Consider the following 12,684-nt stretch of genomic DNA (forward strand, 5'->3'; position numbering starts at 1 on the left):
CCAGCAATAAGCTGTGTTTTGTTCAGTTGGGTCAGTTACTTAATTACCACTTTACTACATGAAATCATCACAAAGCATGTGGTGTCTCTGCTCTCTCTTCTGAAAGGAAATCCGATTTTTTATTTTTCTCTCAAGACAGCTCAACACAATAAAAAAGGTTCAAAGAGAAATACAGTGATAGACTTTTTAAAATGATGAGGTGACCGTTGGGGGAGTAAAAGCAGAAAAAGTGCACTTTACGTCTGAAAGAGTAAAGATCGTCCTACATACAAACTTTAACAGCTGGGAAAATACAGGTACATTCAATATCAAAGATCTATAAGGTGCTATCCTACAATGTTTCCTGGAGGTACAGGAGGTCACTGCATCTCTGTGCTGAAATGCTTCATTCAGGGGAACGTACAATATGCTGGTCAAGCAGCCCCTTGTGAATGAAGAGTTTCTTCTTCTTTCCATTGTTTCCTGATTGTTTTTGTTTGTTTGTTTTTCTTTCCTCACAAGAACAAACAGGTAAAGGAAACCAGAGTAAACTCAGATCTGTAAAAATGAGTTGAGGTCGATCAGGTATAATACCATCCCATAATTTCAATATTATCAAAGTGTAGTTGTTAAACTAAGTTTTTTTGTTGTTGTTGTTGTTTTTTATTTTTTTTTATTTTTGTATTTGTTGTTGATGGAGATGTGTGTGTTGGGAGGGGGATCCCATTCACTTCTGGTCAATCAGCTTACCCATGCAAAGTTGGGGATGAGGTACTGAGGGCGTGACACTAGGAGCACTTCTTTTATTGGCCCGTTTAGTGCACATTTACATGTTCATGAATCAGACTGTCTTCCAGGTAATAATATTTACAGTCAGAGTCAGCCAAGTGCTTAACAACCTTGGCAGAGGTCAGTTAACTTCATACATCCAAAGAGACTCGCTGATTGGGACATTGCGCACTGTACTCAAAGTTTTGGCACCAATGCTGCCATTTCAAAATGTTTTATCAAAGAGGATACAAAACTAACTCCAGCACAACACAGCCGTGTATTAATGTCAATCATTGTCGATAATCATTTTGATTGATTAATCTAGCATAAGTGCAAAAGGCACGTGCCGTCACAACCGTCCCCTGTTTCCGCCAAGATATTGTACATGAGAAACTCTCCTGTGAAACCTCGTTTTATAACTCGCCTAAATAAAAAATAAAATAAAATACAGAAACTCCTCAGCAGAATGCACGGAAAGGTAACACAGACTAATTAGCTCGTTTGACAGGCGGAAAACTGATCATGTGGGCTGTTCTTGCTCTCCTGCAACGTTTCAGCTACGTCACCCTCTCCGTCGTCACTCGCGGGACTTTCCTCGCGCTCCTCAGGTGAGCCTGCCTCAGCCTCGTGTGACTCGTCGCTGTCTGGACTGTGGGAGTCCTTGGATTGGGACGAGGCTCCAAAGTGCGCAGACAGGCCGGGGAAAGCGGCCGCAGCTGCCGCGGCCGCCGCCGCTGACGCGTGTGCCGGGTATAGCCAGGGGAAAGGGGACGCCAGCGCGGCCGCCGCAGGGTACATGTACTTTTCAATGTTGCTTTTATCGAAAAAAGGCATATAGGACGCCGCGGCCGAGGGGTTGATGAAGTAGAAAGGCATGCAAATAGGCGTCTGCTGTCCCACACTGCTTATTCCCATCAGAGAGTTCATTAACGCCAGATCGGGTCTGGTGGGATCTGTGCCCCCTAGCCCGTTCCCAGGCCAGTTCATCTTTGGTTTTTTGACAGCGCGATCGTCTCCAAACTCTTGCTTGATCTTCACTGCCTTGTGTCCCTGCGCTTTGTTGCGCTCACATTCTTTATCTTTGCCGTCGCTCTTTTCAGCCTCGCCCCCGTATCCACTGTCCGTGTCTGTGTCATTCTCGTTAAGCTCCCCGCCTTGGGTCCTCTGGATGACCGGGACGCAGTTCGCTTGGCTGTCGCCTTTCTGGCCATCCTGTGCGTCCCCGGCGGGTAGCTGGTGCTGGAGTGGCGGCGCGCCGGGCTGGAACTGCGCCAGCACCTTGTGAAGGTGGTTGATGAGCTGCGCGCACCTCTGCTCTCGTGTCGTCCAGTTCTCAAACTGACTCAGGTACTGCAGGACCTCTTTGGCACAGGCCTGGAACCCGGAGTGGAAAGCATCCAGATCTGCATGAATGGAAGATTTCATCGACCGGTCCCCTACGAAACAAAGATCATCAGATCATACAGCGGGCGCGTCTCAATACACATTATGGTATTCTCAAATGCACATTATCTCTATATATCTTATATATGTTCTATTCGTGTGCATTTTCTGCTATTTTTAACACAAATGTTATCTATATATGAACTAATAAAGTTTCATGTGATCCAACCAGTCGAACAATGCAACATAATGTCACTGAAACTGATCAAGTTTGTTGGTTCATCTTACCATTCTGCAAAGCTATGATCTTCTGATGCTGCTGCTCCGTGACAGCCGTCAGTGCGTTTAAATGTTTCAGCGTCAACTCCAGGACCACTGCTTTCTCCAAATGCCCGAGCGTCTGTGGAGGAAAACAGAGGTTCAGTTGACTGTGTACCAGATCATGTAAAGGCAGGTTCGCTGAGGACATAAAAAAAAACTTTTTGTGGTATCATGATCTCACCGATAGCTTCAGATGTTCGGGTAACAAATCCTTCAGCTGGCCAATACATTCGTTGATTCTGTCTCTCCTCTTTTTCTCTATCAGCCGGTGTGGTAACTTGTATGCGTCCTGCTGGCAAAAACACAAGCAGCTGTATTAAAACACAGATATGTATGTGAACAAAGTTAGTACACGTGGATTCTGCTGACTTTCATGAACACACACAGGTTGGTTAATGAAAACGACAAACTAAACATTTAGATTCCCTTAGAATAAGAAATGGCGCGCACCTTCCCACCATCCTCTCGCTTTATTCCTCTTTTGGACTTGCACATGTAGAGAGAGGGATAATCCACCCTGGGAAAGAAGAAAGTGTCCGATTATTCACCACGCTGTCATAACAGTTTATTAGACGCAGTTTGACAGAGTTTGCCAAAAGCGACACTCACCCCAAGAAATCTGCGTGCTCCATGTACTGCCTGTCCTGTAAATGCGGTATTCTTTCATCCATCACTTCTCTGCTGCTGGTTTATCCGCTCCTGAGCTTCTTTGGGGAAATGTTTCTTACGACCCGCAGACGGATGGCTGAGGGAGATGGTGCACAGTGCGTGTCCACCGGTAGAGCTGCGATTCAGACTGATGTCTATACTTCCCTGAGCTGCCACTTCGCAAAGCCGACGGTGCTGTGGTTAGAGCGCACGCGCGCCTCCGGTAGGGAACAGCTTCCGACTCACGTGTAGCCTGCACCAGCACAAAGTCCGGTAATTAGACCTTCTCTCTGTTAGAGCAGCGGCGGTCGCTGTTCCGATAGCGACGTCGTGCAAACACTTTCGACCTCGTTGTCGAAACGTGATTCATGCGCAAAATGTAGAGGAGGGAAATGCGCACGGGCGTGAAGACAGAGATTAGTCCACATAAGCATCAGTTCACTATGTAATCGGCTGTAACGTGTCTCCTAAACTTTGCAACTCGAGCCTGTCCTACTGGTCAATTGGAGCACGAGCTGCTAAGTGATAGGATTTAAGATGCAGTGAATAAAAGATGGAAGTCAAACTATCTTGCCATACATTTGCAGTCTAAAGGGAACCCACAGGTCCTCAATGCTCCTCTGACACTTTTACGGTTTCTCCTTCTGCTCCTTGAAAAATAAGGTTTATAGGAAGTGAACACAAAGCGTGGGACCCCTTTCAAATATTCCAGGTGTGCGCGCCTGTCACTCCGTGTCGTTGGCCGGAGCAGAGCAGGGGAACCTATTCACACATCTTCAGCCGTCCAAAGCTGTGTTGTCAGTAACCATGGCACCGGCCCAGCTGTGTGCTCAAACACGTGCGTTGAGGTTTTTTATTAACCTCAGCATGGGTGCTGTTCTCCACCTTCACCCGACTGTTTTTGTCTGGTAATAAAATGTTTACAACGAAGTGACAAAGATCGGCTGGATAACGGCTAAATGAGGTTTTGTAACTGATTCCCTGAAACAATTCATATCCAAAGACTGATAAAAAATCCGCCCCCCGCCCCAAAATAAAGAAATACATCAATAAATAAATACCCAGGTTGTGATGTTATTGCTGTATTTAGTAGTTATAAAAGAGAGCAAGATCCAGAGCTTTCCATGTATTTATGTGTTATACAAAAGTTTTCTAAATTACTCCAGGGGGCTCATCTGATTACCGGTGACACCTGTTTCCCTCTTGTGAACATTAAAGTGTTCAAAAAAACACTCAAATGTGAGCCCACGTCGTGCCCTCACATGCCTTGTGATCACATTACTTCTTCCTGTAGGTCATGTGACGGTTTCTGGCAGCAGCTCTCTTGTGTAACAGTGCTGACAAAGAACGATCCTCACGCCTGCTCTCAAATGAAGTGCGACCTCCTCTGCGCTGGCTTCTCATTAACTCATACCTGCTGATTTGCCTCTGTATTTTCCCTTTCTTGTCTTTAAAGTAACTATAAGTGAAATCATCTCACAGTCGTACGTTGGAAACCCCCTTTGTGTCTTCCTGCACCCCCTTTCCCTCCTCTTCCTTTCCTCCACAGTATGCTGCCTGCTCTATATGTGGCACTGGAGCCGCTTTAGGAATCCAGTCCAAATGTTTTCCATATTAGTTCAGAGCCTTCTCTGTTTCCAAATAGCAGCTGAGCAGGGCTTTTGGTGAGAGGAGGCCTTGGCAGGGAGGAGAAGGGACGGGTAGAGAGGCAGACGGCAGACAGGCTCATCCACCCCAAACACTGCTACAGTCAAAGTCGAGAGTACAGAGAGGGAAAGAGTGTAAAGAAAAGGAGGAGAAATGGGGCAGAGGGAGAAAGGTTCTTCAAGCAGGAAAGAGGGCAAGGAGTGGAGAGATGAAAACCCAGCGACAAAGGACAGCCATAAGTGCAGAGTCTGCCGTTTCCCTCTGCTCGTCGCCTTGCTCCAGCTGCTGTTGGGGGTGGCAGTCACGGCCATGGCCTTCCTTATGTTGGCCATCAGCCCCTCGCTCCTGGCCAGGGAGACGCCACACTGGGCTGGGATCATTGTAAGCTCCATCCTTACGCTCTAACATCAGCTACTACATTCATATGTTTGCATGGACTCTGAGTCTGATGCTTCTGCATGACCCCCAGCTATATCCCTCAATGTGCTGTCCATCTTCACCACACTGCATGCCAGCCCTGGCCTGTACGCACCTGTCTCAGGCAGAAGGTAACTGTAGGCATGGGAAGTCACCGGGTATTGTCATGTTCTGATAAATCTCCATCTGTCGTATGTGTACACCTGAATCTCCAGTGCGTCACAGTCACACAGGCCTGCTTGCACCTTCTGTTGTTTTTGTTGTACCTCCAACATGTCCTCAACATCTGGCCTGATGAGACAAGACAGCTAATCACAGTGTGAACTTGACCTTTAGCATCTAAATATTTATTATTTGAAAATATAATTGACATGGATAGGTTACTGTGCTTGTTTACACCCCATCAACTTTACCAAACACACACATAAATGCAGTACACATTTCATCCAGAAGTCAAACTTTGGCTTGACAGGCAGTTTAAGATAAGCCGTATACTTTAATTAGGCTCATGTGTGTAATAATTTGTTCAATTTCATGACTGAGTTCCCAGAAAAAGCGAAATTTTCAACAACAACAATGAAAAAAACCCTATTTAATTGTATTGACATATTGTTTGGAAGTCACAGATTAGGCTGATTAGCTTAAAGGAGTTTAAGTGCTAGTTGAAGTTGAGGTTCTGAAGTCATATGATGTGCCAGTTGAAGCGTTAGAGCTGAAAACAGTTCAAACCAGTTAACATTTAACCACTGAAAGCGTGAATAATTTCAATTTAAGGCGTTGTAAGAAATTGAATTGTCAGTTTTTAATCCGTGAAAGGAGCTGAAATGTCAGCTGATGTGCTGAAGTGCTGAAAGCAGCGAGCATCAGAGCTGAATGCAGCTGAAATCAGTTGAACTGTAAGCACTGAAAGCATGTGAGATTTCAGTTTAAGCCCCGGAGGAAGCTGAGTTGCCAGTTTGTGTGTCAGCACCAAAAGTAGTTAAGCTAACAGTTCTGGAATAAGAGCGAAAGCACCTGAACTGGAATCTGAAGTGCCAGAGACGAAAGCAGTTGTCATGTGAGCACTGGAAGCACTTGAAGTGTCACTTGAAGTGTAAGAAACGAGGGCAGTTTCATTTGAAGAGTAAGCGATGACCGTTTCAGTGTCAGGTGACCTGTTAACAATGAAAGCACTTCACATTTTACTGCAAGTGCGATAAAAAAAAAGAAATTACACAAAAAACAGCTGAAGTGTCAGTGAACGTGGAAGATAACAGGACTGTTAAATGTTTGTTACAAGTGAACAATGATTAACTGTCTCCATGATATTTGCAGTGGTGGAAAGTAACGAAGTACATTCATACACACTGTACTTATGTACAGTTTTGAGGTAGTACTACTTTTTGAGTTTTTCTATTTTCTGCTACTTTATGCTTCTCTTCCACTGCATTTCAGAGACAAGTATTGAACCTTTTACTCCACTATCTTACTTGATTACTTTAAATCTCCAAATTAATCAGTAGCTATTTTAAATAGTTTAAATACAATATAAATTATTCTGAAATACGCCATTCTGCATGACTACCTTTACTTTAGTACAAGATCTGCGTACTTCTTCCACCTCTGGTCATATAATACAACAAAAAGTTATATTAAGCTCATCAGGATAGTTTGGAAAAAGACTTAAGGTCACATTTTGGTGACAGAATGAAAACATGTTGTTGCTGTTTGGATCCTGTCCTAGCCTATCACAGGCACCATCTGCTCTCGAAAACATCCCTGGACACCAACATCCCGAGTTAGATCCTCACGAGATTCAGCCGAGTGAAAAACACGGAGGTCATCAAGACCTTTCCAGAGAATCCTGAGTGCTTAAGAACCTGGGAAAAACATTTAAATAAGATGCTGCATGTTAGTCACAAGACTCCAATTGCACTGAAGAGCTCGAGTGTGAGCGTGTCTGTGTGAGAGAGGGTGGGGGGGGAGGGGGGAGAGGGAGGGAGAGAGAGAGATAATGTAATCAGATGACAGCTTACTGCTGAATCATGCAATCATGCAATATTAAGAGACACCCTGAAAACCTGGACTCAAAATATCTTTTAGAGCAAGACTCGTTTCTGTACTGTGTCTGTAACCGTGCATCACAGGTAGAGCTGCAACAATGACTCGATCAATTGATTAGTCGATCGAAAGAAAGCGAATGACCAGCTTTGTTCATTATCAATCATTTGCTCCAGTTATTTGTGCAACCCTTATCGCACGTGTGAGTCGACAAGGTCAAAATGTAATAACACAAGTGCGTGGGTTGATTGCATGCTTCTTGATCTTGACTATGAGCGAATGTCAACTATTTTCTGATGTATTGTTGCAGCTGTGCTTGGTCTCCATCCTGGGCTTTATCCTGTACTGCATCACCTACCACCCCGACGAGAGATCGTCTCTGCAATTCATTGTCAAGGTGAGTCCGTGCACGTGCTGACACAGTGTTTGCAGAAGTGAAAGTGAACAAATCTGCCATATCACGTATGCGATCGAATCAGGTTCCTCGTTAATACACAACATGTCTGTTTGAAACTGACCAAATGCACGTAGTTCAATCTCAGTTGCGGTAAAAGGCATCATCATGCGGATCAGTGTGGTTTCCAGACAGAGAAGACCTTTGCAGAGAACTGTGTTTCACTCACTGAGATGCTGTAATTGTTAGATGGCTGTTTCTGGGGAACTGCACAGAGAGACAGACATTTAACTGCATTCCTGTTTAAGGGAGCTCTGCAGGGATCCCTATGAGTGGATGAGTGCATTCGTTAATGTGACTTGATTGTTCGGCTTAATTAGCCGTACAATATATGCAGTTGGAATTTCAAGGCAATTAAAATCAGTCCACCATTGTTTGCCACTGAGAAGCAGGTCCTTGGAAGCAGCATCTACTCTCTTTTTTTGTCCGGCTGGTGTGCATACTGGGATCAAATATGTGCATGCGCTGTGAAGAGAGTGTTTCGAAACACATCAATAGTGTCTTGCCGTAAGATGGGCAGCTAATTTGCAAAATGGCCTTTTGCAGAGAGACATGATAAAAAGCCAAGTGTGTCTATATTTTGTACTTCTTAAAATACGACGTTTACAAAGCAGAAGTTAAGAAGTTGTTATCAAAATGATGCATATTTCTTTCTTGCTGAAATACAATAATATATGTGTTGCTTGTCCCACTGCAGTAAATATATTTACAAGGTCTGTATGTTAAAATTTTTCCGCACTTTCTCATCCATAAGAACGACCAAAAAAAAAGCAGTTAATAATATGTAAGTCACAGCAGCTGTAATTAGTCTGCAGCGCCTCTTTTTCTGGCTGTAAATTCAAATGTGCTTTAATTTACTGATGTCATTAATTCAAATAGCTCAATGATCTCATGGCCTTACTATATTCACTATTAGCTTTAGAATTTATGTCTTTACAGTCAGTTCATTTATTCATTTCAATTGCTCTTGGCGCAAAGCAAACAACTAGTGGAGTGAGTAGAAAATGTGCTGTAAGTGGAGACATTTCTGAAGTGTTACTGTGTTGTAAGATGAAGGCCTGACCCTTTCAAATAATCATTTATTGTGTCAAGACACCAAGCCTCTCAAACATTAGTTCTCTGAGTTTGTAAGCGCTCACTAAAATCTGTTCCAGGACGCCACATGTTCTGGAAACAACAACAATATACGTGCAGACTGCAGACACAAGTGACCCTGATCGGATTATTTTGCTCATATGTGACTCAGATCTGCTTCTACATGACAGTGTGAACAACACAGTGATGTCAGCTGTCAGATGACAGTCACGTTTATATGTCATCTAAAACCAGATTCAGGCCTGAATCTGAACAGTCATACTGGGCGACTTTTACGCCACTCACTCGCCTGAACTGAGTGTCTTGCTGGAGACCCTTGAAACTGTGGATGAAATCTGTTTTTGTGAAGTCACTCATGCTACCATCCCATCAGTCCTGCTCTGACTCTGCATTCACACACACCTCCATACAGATGTAGGAGCCATTGCTCCACAAAATGCCATAATTAATCATTTTCTGTTCATCCTTGTTATCACCTGCTCATAAATTTGCTGTCCGTCAACTTCTAAATGAAACCGTGAACGCTGGCTTCCCTCCATGTTTACTACTGTAAGAGGGTGCGGTGCATGTGGTGGCATGCTATTCTTCAGTTCAGGACCATGACCAGTTCACATTGGACACTGACATTGTCCACATTTAAAAACTAATGTGAACACCTCAACAACAACAACAACAACAACAAAAAGAAGTATATCTGAGCCATAAATCCAAATGTGTGTGAACTAAGCCTGTGAGTGCTGGCCATCCCTGGTAGCTCTCCTGGTGGAGTGTGTCCACGCATCACGGCTGAGTCCTTGTCTGTCCTGGGTTTGAATCTGGTCCAGGCCCTTTGCTGCGTGCCAATCCCCTGTCTTTCCTACTGTCACTATCAGAGATAAAGCAGAAATGCCAACCAAAGAAATCCTTAAGAGAATCTGAGTTTTCACTCTTTCCGGTCTCTACCTGCTTTGGTGTTTCACATCAGCTCCATTTACTGAAATAAATCATGTTCAACCAAGTGCTTGTTGACGCACTGGCTGTATTTCCCTGTAACCAGCCATACTCCAGATTTCACAGCTGTTCCAAAATTAACATAAATGCCATTTTGAATCAAGCGCCGCTCATCACTTGCATAATTCCATAAGCAGCATGTAACCGAGATCAAAATACACCAGCAAATGAGGGCTCCTGTTATATAAGCAACAGATTAAGATGAAGGTTTAGTGTTATTGAGATTGTGCAATTGCATAAACAACACAAAGCCTCTGTCACATTTTACAACTGTATTTTTAGACACTCTCTGTTGTTCATACTCACAGGACGTGCACTAAAGGTGGGAAGTGGCTGTAGCTGCAGGGCAGGCTTGCATGTGCTGTATTTCATCTGTGCTAAGAGCTGGGCGCCTAGTCTGAGGGTCAGACCTTTCCCTGTAGTATCGTGGATAATCTCTTTAACTTGCCGTAGGCACCGAGCCAGCACGTCTGTTTCTAAGCTACAGTTTTGGCAGTCTGGGTTAATCATGAGACGACAGACTAAAGCAGGAGCCAGATTTCTAGAAAAAAAAAACACAAAGAGTTGAAGGCAAGAAAAGGTTTTCTGACTTTCAAAGTTAAAGTGCACAACCTCTAACTTTTCCTCTGCCCTCTGCAGCTCCTGTACTTTGTCCTGTGTACCATCGGCCTGGTCATTTCAGTGCTGGTCATGGCCTTCGCTGGTCACCACTACTCACAGACCAGTAGCTTCAGCTGCAAGCAGGTGGGAGAGGACTGCGTGTGCACACTGGATCAAGATGACCCAATAGCCCGCACCTTCACCTACGAGGGAGTCAGCGACTGTGAGGTGATCACCGGGACTCTCGCACTCTACTTCCTGCTGCAGATCGTGCTGAACCTGGCCCAGGCAGTGGTCTGTGCCGTCGGCCTCTTCATCATGTGGAAGCAGCGTTACCAGGTCTTTTTCGCTGGTCTTCAGATCGGCTCCCCCTCCTCCAGTCAGTGGCATAAGGTTTAACGTGATGACGGCAGAGTTGATGGGATGGCTCTGATCAGACAGATCAGGATGGGGGATAATGCCGGCTGTGTGATTACACTCTGGGCTTTCACTGAGTGCTTTCACTGATGTCAGTTTATATCAACCTTTTGTGGTAGTTGTACTATGATGGCTTTTTGCACAAATTTTGTATACCATATAAGTGACTTTGTACTTCTGTTGTTCAATGTTATATATAACTTGAGTGGCAAAACAACAGGTCTATTTTTTAAAAACAATCAATTATTTGTGTTCCACCATGATGAGTTTATCACCATGTTTCTAATTATCTTGAAAGTTGTTCTTGTGACATACAGCTCGTAGACGAATTACAAATACCAAAACCAAATAGCTCATTTTCTATGCACTTAACTAAATGTACACGGTCTCACAAAATGCCCAGCAGTTTGAGTTTCTGAGGTTTAATGATCATAATTAGTTGCTCCAGTGATGCTTTAGGTGGCACACTAAATCACTGTGTTGTCAAATTATGGTTACAGATGTTATGTTACGACACCGCTTCAAGCTCTGGAAAACTGTTGGTAAAGTTAAAAAGGTCACATTTTTTTGAACTGCAGAAGCAAATTTGAGTAAGAAATCAGTTTTAGTCTTAATTTTGTGGAAAGTTTATTGCTTTTCAATCAGAAAATCACATTATATTGAAGTTTTTAAACTTTGTGTGTAGCTGTCTGCTGTAGGTTCACACTGTTCACACACAAAAACAGCAATAAGGTGGATCAATCCCATGAATAACCTCTGTTTTGGTTCTTTTGCTAATATATGGACTCATGCAGCTCTGTAAGTACTGCGCAAAGTCCTCAATGAAAAGTAATTACTTTCCAGCTGATAGAAGTAACCCTGTAATGCTCCGAACAGTCCAGTTAAACACACTAAAAACAGATTCTGACAGCAGTCACACAATCTGGTCCGAGTTCTCTTTACGAGACTGAATCCAGACTGAACTGGGCTGTGGCTTGTGAAGGTGGATGCCGGGCCAGTAGCCAGCATGACTCAAACAGCCTGTAGGAGTCAAACCACTGCAGCCACAAAGGGAGGGGAGAAGGGGCCGGGGTGAGGAAAGGGGGACTCCAGACAGGCAGCTGGACTTCATGTAACTAAATCATCTCACTGTGTTTCAGTTGTTTTCATTCAGACTGGACAGAGAATTAGGGATGAAACAACCGTAACAGCTTAGTTTTGTATCTTTTAAATGCTTCTTCTTATGCAGCTTTATTGTATTCTTTCTCATCTCAGGTGCCGACCGCAGTCAGCTACAGTCTATACACGCCGAGCAGGGAACGGTAAACGTGAGGCAGCTTCCGTAGCAAATTAGATGAAACATGTCGTCAGAGGGAGAACGTGATGAGTGTGCAATGCTACATTTGTCAGCGATGAAAAGAAAGGTTGATTAACTGGGGCATGATGTAAAAAAAAAAAAAAAAAAAGATTTTTCACAGAAGCCTTAAATGTGGTGTTTGACAAAGGAACGTTTCATTTGGACAAAACAAGGTGCCAATAAGTACACATCCTCTTTCAAGACTGTCATAATGGTTGTGGTGACAAATACAAATCTTTGTTTCAGTAATATGCAGTTTCCTTTTTCCTGTTTTGTCACAGCACTTATACAGTTAATACACAGAGAATGACAACTCAGACCCAAAACCTCACGCATACTCAAATGAATGGATTTGCTTTTGTGATTAATTGCATTATTGTTAGTAAAAGAATGAAAAGTGAGCAGAAAGACAATCAGGGAGCCTCTCAGTCTTTGCATCCTCCGAGCCATAACCATGTTTAATGCTGCACAAAATGCGGCACGCTCGAACACGAGGCCAGCATATCATTATAACTCACAGAAAAACACACATTATAATGGAGTCCATATTAATGTCAATCTCAAAGTTAAAGCAGAATCTAAACAT

At 43.7% G+C, this 12,684-nt stretch overlaps 2 protein-coding genes across 3 annotated transcripts; one reads left to right on the forward strand and one right to left on the reverse strand.

Moving 5' to 3' along the window:
• Positions 1 to 438: 438 nt before the first annotated feature.
• bhlhe41 (basic helix-loop-helix family, member e41) lies at positions 439 to 3,445 on the reverse strand. Of its 2 annotated transcripts, none has more exons than XM_076733720.1 (5): positions 3,064 to 3,445; positions 2,905 to 2,971; positions 2,636 to 2,743; positions 2,422 to 2,533; positions 439 to 2,186 (listed from the first exon to the last, which is right to left on the reverse strand). In XM_076733720.1, the coding sequence occupies exons 1-5, from the start codon at positions 3,123 to 3,125 to the stop codon at positions 1,243 to 1,245; spliced, it is 1,293 nt and encodes a 430-aa protein (XP_076589835.1). In that variant the 5' UTR covers positions 3,126 to 3,445; the 3' UTR covers positions 439 to 1,242. The 2 variants fall into 2 exon arrangements, with proteins under 2 accessions (XP_076589835.1, XP_076589834.1); XM_076733719.1 differs by having other exon boundaries at positions 2,636 to 2,746; positions 3,064 to 3,250.
• A 1,230-nt stretch (positions 3,446 to 4,675) lies between these two features.
• sspn (sarcospan (Kras oncogene-associated gene)) lies at positions 4,676 to 12,187 on the forward strand. The gene is made up of 3 exons (XM_076733446.1): positions 4,676 to 5,130; positions 7,517 to 7,603; positions 10,385 to 12,187. Exons 1-3 carry the CDS (start codon positions 4,903 to 4,905, stop codon positions 10,742 to 10,744), a joined length of 675 nt encoding a protein of 224 aa, XP_076589561.1. The 5' UTR covers positions 4,676 to 4,902; the 3' UTR covers positions 10,745 to 12,187.
• Positions 12,188 to 12,684: the final 497 nt, after the last annotated feature.

This window comes from Chaetodon auriga, chromosome 6 (genome assembly GCF_051107435.1).
Source record: "Chaetodon auriga isolate fChaAug3 chromosome 6, fChaAug3.hap1, whole genome shotgun sequence".
NCBI classification, from domain to species: domain Eukaryota; kingdom Metazoa; phylum Chordata; class Actinopteri; order Chaetodontiformes; family Chaetodontidae; genus Chaetodon; species Chaetodon auriga.

Coding starts and splice junctions, on each gene's coding strand:
- bhlhe41 (XM_076733719.1), bottom strand. CDS start 3,125: ATGGATGAAAGAATACCGCATTTACAGGACAGGCAGTACATGGAGCAC. Junction 2,972..3,063: donor GAGCACGCAGATTTCTTGGG/GTGAGTGTCGCT, acceptor CTTCTTTCCCAG/GGTGGATTATCCCTCTCTCT. Junction 2,534..2,635: donor CCGAACATCTGAAGCTATCG/GTGAGATCATGA, acceptor TTTCCTCCACAG/ACGCTCGGGCATTTGGAGAA.
- sspn (XM_076733446.1), top strand. CDS start 4,903: ATGGGGCAGAGGGAGAAAGGTTCTTCAAGCAGGAAAGAGGGCAAGGAG. Junction 5,131..7,516: donor CACACTGGGCTGGGATCATT/GTAAGCTCCATC, acceptor GTATTGTTGCAG/CTGTGCTTGGTCTCCATCCT. Junction 7,604..10,384: donor CTCTGCAATTCATTGTCAAG/GTGAGTCCGTGC, acceptor TGCCCTCTGCAG/CTCCTGTACTTTGTCCTGTG.